Source organism: Cupressus sempervirens, chromosome 3 (genome assembly GCF_028749045.1).
Source record: "Cupressus sempervirens isolate cs-2001-9-10 chromosome 3, ASM2874904v1, whole genome shotgun sequence".
Classification (NCBI taxonomy): Eukaryota; Viridiplantae; Streptophyta; class Pinopsida; order Cupressales; family Cupressaceae; genus Cupressus; species Cupressus sempervirens.
The window spans coordinates 307440188-307449462 of record NC_143120.1 but is presented as its reverse complement, the minus strand read 5'-3'; the positions used below and the strand labels follow the sequence as shown (position 1 = coordinate 307449462).

At 36.9% G+C, this 9275-nt stretch overlaps 1 protein-coding gene across 1 annotated transcript; it reads right to left on the bottom strand.

Annotated features, from left to right (window-relative positions):
- Window positions 1-459: 459 nt before the first annotated feature.
- Window positions 460-3950, bottom strand: LOC149566204 (disease resistance RPP13-like protein 4). Its single transcript, XM_089819622.1, has one exon. The coding sequence runs from the start codon at window positions 3230-3232 to the stop codon at window positions 512-514; it is 2721 nt and encodes a 906-aa protein (XP_089675748.1). The 5' UTR covers window positions 3233-3950; the 3' UTR covers window positions 460-511.
- Window positions 3951-9275: the final 5325 nt, after the last annotated feature.

Genomic DNA, 9275 nt, shown 5'->3' with positions numbered 1-9275 from the left:
ATAAACTACACTTTATTTACAAAAAGTGTGTTGACTATAAATTATACTAAATATTGTGATAAAATAAACTAGAAATAATTTTCAATATAAGTAAAAAATTAAAAAATTAAATAGATCAAAAATATATTATTTATTTATTATAAATAAAATGTTTATCTAAACAAATTTTACGTAACAAATATATTATGAAAAACTAATAGAAAAATTACATGAAAAAAATAATAAAGCAAAAAAAACAATTAAAAAAAAATTAATTTTAAAAAATTAGACTAATTTTAAAAATAAACTAAAGTAATTTAAAAATAAAAACTAAAGTCAAATTCTAATTTTCTAAAAGAAAACATAGATTTCTTAAATCATATTCTTATATTAAAAAATAATTAAAATATAAGAAAAAATTGTTAAAATATATAGCTTAAAAAAAATTAAATGGAGGGTTGACTAAGAGAAAAACAAAAGTTGTAAAGTAAAGCCCATCACTTAATTAATATTTTTAAATTGACAATTCTTCTCAAACGAGTGTAATTTTTACCTTGGGATTGTTGGCTTTAATTTTACTCCAATATTCCTTGCCTTCCTTCAACGGCTTCCACCAAGGGCAATCTCCGAACCCTCGGGTTTCACATGTCAACTCCTTGAGCGTTTTCAACCGCTCCAATCCCTCTCCCACTCTCTTCAGTTTCTTACACCTCGATATCTCCAACACCTCAAGACATGCCATCGCTCCATCCTCCAAATCAAACAACTCTTCTAATTCATAAAATCTATAAATTCTGAAAAAGCGGAGGTTTGGAAACCTTCTTGACTTTCCAAACGCCTTTGGCAATTCTCTGCAGCTCCCATTCCCTTCCAAATTCAAACTCACTAGATTGGAAAGCCTTTGCAACTCTGGATATTCACTACACTCACACGAATATAATCCAAGTCCCCTGAGATTTTGCAAATCACAGATCCATCTTGGCACTCGAAACTCGCTTAATTTAAGACTTTCCAGATGTTCCATTTTTCTCATATTCTCCGGCACGTGCAAAGGATCGTAATCTGGATGATCAGATGACAATACCAGACGACGCATATTCAACAGCTCCCATTTTTCCATCCTCTGCAACTCCTCCTCATTAGGAATACGTAACCATAGTTCCTGAAGCTGAGTCATCTTGCCCAAATCCTCCACCTGCTTACTTACTCTCACTGGGCATCGCAGCGTTCTCAAAGAGGCTAGCTTTGGTATTCCCTCCAGCGGCATGATGACCCCACCTCTGCTTTCTAAACGTTCAAGGCATTTACGTTCACTTATCCATTCTGGTAGGGAACTGCAATAATCAGGGAGAGTGAGAAACAAGAGACTTTTTAAGTGCCTCACACACTCTGGAACCAGGTCCATATCCGTACCTCCTAAGTTCAGGACTTTGAGAAGCTTCATCTTCCCAACGGATGCAGGCAACTCAGAGATGCTTGTCCCGCTCAAATCGAGAACCCGCAGTCTGCTCATACCACTCAAGAAGTTGCTGGGAATGCCTCTAATCTTGTCATTCTGAGAGAGTGAGAGTGTACGGAGACAAACTGGACGGCTGTCTGAGACGGCATTGTCGTCTATCTCTTTCTTTGCCACTAAAATCCGACAGCAGCTGCCACTGCCGTCACTTGCACTTGTACGGGCTTTCTCAAGAGAAAAAGCACATTTATTTTCTATCGATATATGGATGGCCAGATCTAGCAGCAAATCATGAATTCTGCAATGTTTGGGAAGCCTATAATGAGACACATCTTCCCATAGTTGAAGGAGACAAAGATTGGCAAGCTGATGTAAGCAATCCCATGCCACATCCAATTGGTTCTCTCCCGCAGGTATAAAACCTTCCCCAATCCACAGATATATGAGATACTCAGCATCTATCTCCTCGTCCTCGGGAAAGAATGAAAGATATGCAAAACAGGCTTTCAGGCGGGCAGGCAGAGAATCATAGCTCAATTTCAGAATGCCCATGATCGCCTCATTTTCGTGGCCAACAGAAACAATTACCTGCTCCAGCTGACGGAGCTTCAACTCCCATTTGTCCAGAGTTTTGGAGTTGGCCAGAGATGCTGCTATCGTTTTCACGGCCAGTGGCAAATTTCCACATTGCTTCACAATATTACGGCCAACTTCTTTTAGCTGCTGCTGCTGAGGCTCTACATCTTCTTCAAATCCTCCAAATGCATAAACACAAAACAGCCTCCAACTATCTTCATCTGTCATCAATTGGATCTCATACTCACGAGCATTCAAATTAGTAGAAACCACCTTGCTTCGTGTGGTAACGACAATTTTACATTGACTATTGCTCCCACTTGGGAGGCCAAGTCTGGACAACAAGTCTTCTTCTCTTTCAGCCCTCCACACATCATCTAAAACTACAAGACACCTTAAACCTTGCAACGTTTCATTAATCCTTTGACCTAATGTCTGCTCACTTATTCCACTATTTTTTCCTATCTCCTCACTTAAATCTTTATCTTTTAACTGAAAGACTATATCTTTTTGTAACATAGAAACAGAGTAACTTTGAGAAACTGATAGCCATATAGATTTCTCGTACCTTTCTTTTGCCTTGCTATAGACTTGTTGAAGAAGATAGGTCTTGCCTATCCCTCCCATCCCAACCACCGCAATGACTGGAATGGCTGAATTATTCAACAGGTTGAGTATGTCATCAACTTTGGACTGTATTCCCACCGGGTGTGAATCGCTGGGCGGAAGATAAGACCTCTTCAACTCTACAGGTACAATTTGAGATGTAGTGGGTAATGATGGTTCATCTGCAGCGCCCAGAAATTGACGACGTAGACTCAGCTGGGTGGCTTTTTTATTAATATATCGCAGGCGATCCTTGATGTCTCTAATTTGCCGCCCTCTCTTGTAGCGGAAAACCCATTGACTAAAACTGAAGCCACGAGATTGGGCATCGTTTCCATACATGGTTTCAAGAGCACACTCCTCCGAAATGTCCTCTGCTTGCATGGCAATATACCGAAGTTTTTGCAGCCACTTTTTGACATCCTCCTTATGATGAGACTGTTGATCAGCATCTTGCAAAAAAGCCCTTAAAGATCCGAGCTCATCGTTTAACCATATCAACTCTTCTCTGAAATTCACCACAGATTGTGTTGCCTCGGCTAATTTCTGAATGGCCCCCTGAACGGCCATCTCAGTAATTTTCCCCACAACAGCTCCACCAATTACAGATTCCATCTCTACTGAAGCTAAAAATGATAAATCCCTCTCTCAAGTCTCTATGCACAAAAAAGGAAAACAGAATTGCTCGAAGCACTAATAACAAAACAGACTTGATAAGCTTGAGTGCGATCATGTAGAGACCGGGCACTTATAGCAGCAACATCGAAGCTACTGGATTATTATTCACTCAAAGAAAAGCAAAATGCGTTTCTTGTGACTTGGGAATGAATTAAATTCGTTAACCCGAATAATATAAATGGCAGACAGATGGAAAAGCGAAAGAAAAAGAGGATAAAGAGGATATTGCAAGCTGAAGCAAAGTAGCATTACCTACTAAAGGAGATACGCCAGTCAATTCGTGCCTAAAGTTTGAGTTTAATAATAATATAAAAGGACGACTGTTATTGAGTATATTCTATTAGTTATGATAAATGGGAGACGGAGGAAAAATAGAAAAGGTAAAGAGAATATTGCAAGGTGAAGCAAAGTATTACCTAATAAAGGAGATAAACCTGTCCTTCATGGCCAAAGTTTGTGTTATAATTAAAGCAAGGATTGTTATTCTAGCAGCTGGAAAATGGAAAGAGTGAAGAACATTGTAAATTGAAGCAAAGTAATATTGCCTTTTTCTAATTGTCAAGAGACGGATAAATACCATTTTTTTAATTGGAATAAGATAATGAGGGACATATAGAAACAAAAGGAAGTGCACCAACGACTTCCAAGCTATTTAAAGACGTCATTATTAAAACCATTGTATGAAATAATATCCAATGTAAAATTAAGAAGAAACTAATTTATAGATTTAAAAATTGGTTTTGTATTGTAAAAGAAATGAAAGCTAAAACAAAAGCATTTTAAAGAAAATTATTAATTTTGTTATATAATAAATTTATTATTTTTAAAAACTAAAAATTAATGTAAAATATTGTATGTAATTATTTGTTTAATATCTAAATTTAACTAACAAAAATTCTATTTTCCTAATATTATTCTTGTTTTTCTTGTGTAGGTGACAAGTGAAAAATATGTTGGATCTAAATTTAGAACTGTGTGGTATTCTACTAAAAATCTTGGGCTTCCACATTAGATTTTGGTAGAGGAAATCATCTCAAACAAGATGGGGCAATTCTATTCACCCTCGACTATCTAGGTCACTCTTGATAGACAATTTGTGCTAATATTTAGAGTATGTAGGTTAGGCTCTAAGATGTGGTCTCAAAAATTACATATAAGTCTAATAACTATCTTTTTAATATAGAAATATCATTCTCTCAAGCTTCTTAGTATTGTATCTTCCATATCTCATTCTACTTATACATTTTGGTTGCAAAATAGGATATTTATGTTGATTCAAAGCTTGTGTCCTCCTAGGCCTAGTGCATTATTCTCCTATATATTGTAATGGAAATGAAAATAGGTGTAATATTTCCTATTTTGACATTTTATTCTAGTAATTATCCTTTCCAATACATCATGTATGTAAGGTCCTACACTTTCTTTTATTTTGTCATCAAATATCTTATAATATTCCTTAAAAGGGAATTCAACAAAATATTGGCACACTCTTCCACAGTTAAAACATTTTTAAGGCTTAAAATACCTTTATATTTTTTGGTTATTTTTTAGTCCTCTAAATAAATTTGCTTCTAAATGATCCTAATCATACCTTACACTGGGTACATCTGCAATCTTCTTAGCATCCTTGAATATCTTAAACTTCCTATCTTTGAGTTTATACATCTCAAAGGCGAAAATAGATTCATCAAATTTTCCAATGTAGATATTTACTCTGTTGAGAGTAGAGGATATTTTTGGAACTTAGGGAGAATATTAAGGTAGTGGACATGTTGTATTCATGAAATTTTTTGTTATGTTGATGTTAACATTTATTATGAAGTTGCATACTCAAATTTTTTATGAATTAAATAGGTTAATTATCGATACAATATAGAAATAATTAACAATTATTAATATGCAAGCATGATTTTGTGTTGCAAGATGAGTGTACACAATATTTCTATGGTCATAGTATCTTATCTGATAGCTTGGATGAGTTACAAAAGATTTAGTGAAGACTAGTAGCAGACAAGTAAGAAGAGAGTTATGCTTGACACATTTGTCATATATTAACTCTAACTCTATGGAGAGAAGGAATTAATTTTGGTGAGCATAGGATGATAGAATACTCATTGTTTCATACATTTCTATAGTTTTGTAGATGATTTGGCTAACGTAAGAATGGTCACTGGCATGAAATGTGTGATATGTTTTATTGGCAACTAACTAGATAGTGTAACATGTTTATTATTATTGAAAATATTTAACTATGCATTATATCATTTGTATTACTTATGTAGTGATAGTATAATTTATTGAAGATGCATGTATGCCTTAGCATGGTCCTATGTATTTAATTGTGCATTGGGAAATTTCTAGAACAAACCAGGTTATTTGCTTATTTGCAATGGTGCAAAGGTAAGTTATTATATAGCCATGATGATTTCCTCATGATTGCAAAATTATTGAATTATATATTTAATATTTAACATTTAATTTTCAGCATGACATCCCTATTTTACTCCCTACTTAAGAATTATTAGATACAAATTTATACAATTTGGGTTTCTATACTCTTATATTTAAAGGAGATTGATGCATTAATTGCTAACATATAAGGTTTTGGATAATTATTCACTTATCATTCCAAATGTATACATTACCCTTTACCACCCCTGAAGCATAAAATTTTATACACTTAAGATAAAAATCACTTAATACAAAACCATTTAGCCTTGTTCATCACGAAAATAAGAACCCAAAATATTCATAATGACCCAAAAAATATTAGTATCAGAGCCCAAGTTGCTACATTGGGAGCTCTGGGTATATTTTGGAACAACTAAAACTTTGAACTATTAAGTGTATTTTTTTTAAAACTTGAAACTAGGTGAACCGAAACAAAACTTGAACTGTTACTTGTATATTTTTCATACTTCAACACTTAGTTTCAAAACTGGAAAATCTTACTTAAACCTAAACATAGTAACTGAACTTAGTCTATTGCAACGTGTGATTGTAATAGTACTTTGTATTGTTGTAGGATGGTATCTGGGACTATGTCTTCTGTTAGAGGCCATGGTAGAGGCCGTGGAAGAGCCTATGATCGTGGTAGAGCTATTAGTGTCCATGAGTCTATCCACGAGGGATCGACTCATGTAGAGAGCAGGGAAGAGCACACTAGTAGGCAGCAGGAAGAGAGTCGTAGAGAGGACCAAGCTGAGTCTGAAGAGGTTGGTTTGAGATAGATGATGCAAACTATTCTAGAACATCTACCTCATGTTCAAGAACAACCCAAAGTGCATCAGATTGAACAAGAGCATAGAGCCAGGTCTAGGAGTCCTCGGAAGGATCGTCAAAGGTCCATTGTGTCCACTCAGATGAAGGATCTTTCAAGATGCAAGATCAAGCCTTTCAATGGGCAAGGTTCTGGTTATGTGGCCGAGCAGTGGCTTATTTCCCTTGACAAGATTTTTGCCATGCAAGATTTCGACAGCAGTGTTAAGGCAAGATTTGCGATCACAAATTTAGAGAATTTTGGGGCCACTTGGTGGACAATTGAGGAGAAGAATTTGGGAATCGATATGAGCAGTGTCATGTGGGAACTATTCTTAGAGAGTTTCCATGAACAATTCCTACCAGAGGAATGAAAACAGCAAAGGGCAGATGAATTTCATAATCTCAGACAATACACTATGTCAGTGACTGAGTATGAGCATAAGTTTTATGAGCTCATGTCTTTTTCAGGATTTAGTGAAAATTCAGCTCAATTGACACAACACTTTATTAGGGGTTTGAACAACCGTATAATTGGAGGTGTCAAGGTATTTGAGCCAAAAACCCTCAAGGATGCAGTACGTCGAGCTATCCTTGTTGAGCAAAGTGTCAACCTTGGTCAAGGAGGTTTTGTAGGAGCGCCAGTATCTTCATGATCTAAAGGCAATTACAATTCAGGTGGTAACAAGAAGCCTTCTTTTTCTAAGGTGAAACAATATCAGCAACAGAAGGGATCGAATTCTCAGACTCAAGGTGGTGGCAAAGGTTCTAATTCCAAGAAAAATTGCAATGCTCAATGCAATAAACAAAATCAGCCCAATCAGCCAGCTCAGAGTAGCCAGTCTTTTGCTAATAGGAACAGTCGTGGGCAATCAAATGTACCACCTATGGGTAGAGGATCTGGCAGGAATATAGAATATTTTTCATGTGGTCAAATTGGACATTATGCAGCTCGATGTCCATAGCGAGCACCTCAGTTTTCAGGACCATGGCCTATAGTTTCAGAGCCTACAGTGGGTGATGTAGGTAGAGCCCATAAAGTTTTTGCAGCAGTTGATCGCCGTTAGGCAGATCATCAGGGAACAGTGGTTGAGACCACAGGTGCTATTCAAGGTATATCTCTTTCAGTATTGTTTGATTCAGGAGCTATAGATTCATTTATTTCACCATCTATAGTTTCTAAGTGTAAGCTAGATGCGGTGAAGCAAGATCATGGTTGGCAAGTGGAACTAGCCTCAGGCATTAAGGTCTCCACAGATTCTGTAGTTCATAAGTGTGGGCTTAGCTTAGGAAGCTTTGATACTGTAGTGGATCTTCGAGTCATACCCCTTGGTTCCTATGATGTGGTTTTAGGCATGGACTGGCTTGGATCTATTAGAGCCAGTATAGATTATTATTATGTGCCAAGATGACCAAGGGAATGATGTGAAGATAGTTGGGGTACCAAGGCCTATATCTCTGCGGATGATTTCTGCTATGCAATTGAAGCGAAGTTTCTGTAAGGGATGTTAGATATTTGATGTTATGATAAATGATCTTGATGAGGAAGATCCTGTAAGGAAGACTTTAGATCACCCGATTTTACAGGAGTACGCTGATGTTTTTCCAAGTGAGATTCTGGGCATGCCTCCAAAGAGGGACATTGACTTTAGCATTGATTTAATTCTTGGAGCGGATCCTATCTCTAAAGCTCCTTATCGCATGACTACACAAGAATTGGGTGAGCTACATCTTCAGCTTGAGGAACTTCTAGCCAAAGGGAGCATTCGACCTAGCGTATCACCATGGGGAGCTCCAATGCTCTTTGTGAAGAAGAAAGATGGTTCTTTGCGCCTTTGTATCGACTACAGACAGTTGAATAAGGTGACGATTAAGAACAGGTATCCTTTGCCTAAGATTGATGACTTATTTGATCAGATCAAGGGAGCTACAGTATTCTCCAAGATTGACCTTAAGTCAGGATACCACCAGCTTTGCATTAAGGAGGCTGATATTTACAAGACCACTTTTCGAACGCGCTATGGGCATTATGAGTCACAGTGGTACCTTTTGGGTTGACTAATGCTCCATCGATTTTCATGAGTTTGATGAATGGTGTGTTCCGATCTTATCTGGACAGGTTTGTACTTGTGTTTCTTGATAACATATTGATATATTCTAAGACTCAGAAGGAGCATGAGGAACACTTGCAATTGGTATTGCAGTGTTTGAGAGACAATCAGCTTTATGCCAATGCAGCTAAGTGCTAATTCTTCAAATCAGAGATTCAGTATTTAGGGCATGTCATTTCAGGTGATGGTATTTCAGTGGATCCTGCAAAGATTCAGGTGATAATAGATTGGCCTACACTGACTAATGTGTCAGAGATTCATAGTTTCATGGGTTTAGCTAGTTATTATTGTAGATTTGTCCAGAACATCTCTAGGATAGCACATCCTATCACTTCTCTTTAGAGGAAAGGAAAGAAGTTTGTATGGACAGAGAAATGTGAGGAAGCTTTCCAGAAGCTCACGGGGCTTTTGACCAGTGCACCAATTTTAGTCGTACTAGATCTAGAAGGTGATTTCATGGTGTGTACAGATGCTTCTCTTGAAGGGATTGGGGCAGTGTTGATGCAGAATGGACGAGTGATTGCGTAGGAATCACACAAGCTCAAGGATCATGAGTTAAATTATCATATGCATGATCTTGAGTTAGCAGCAGTAGTTCATGCTTTGACAAG

Bases quoted from the DNA above. Each gene is read 5' to 3' on its own strand.
- LOC149566204 (XM_089819622.1), bottom strand. From the start codon at position 3,232: ATGGAATCTGTAATTGGTGGAGCTGTTGTGGGGAAAATTACTGAGATG.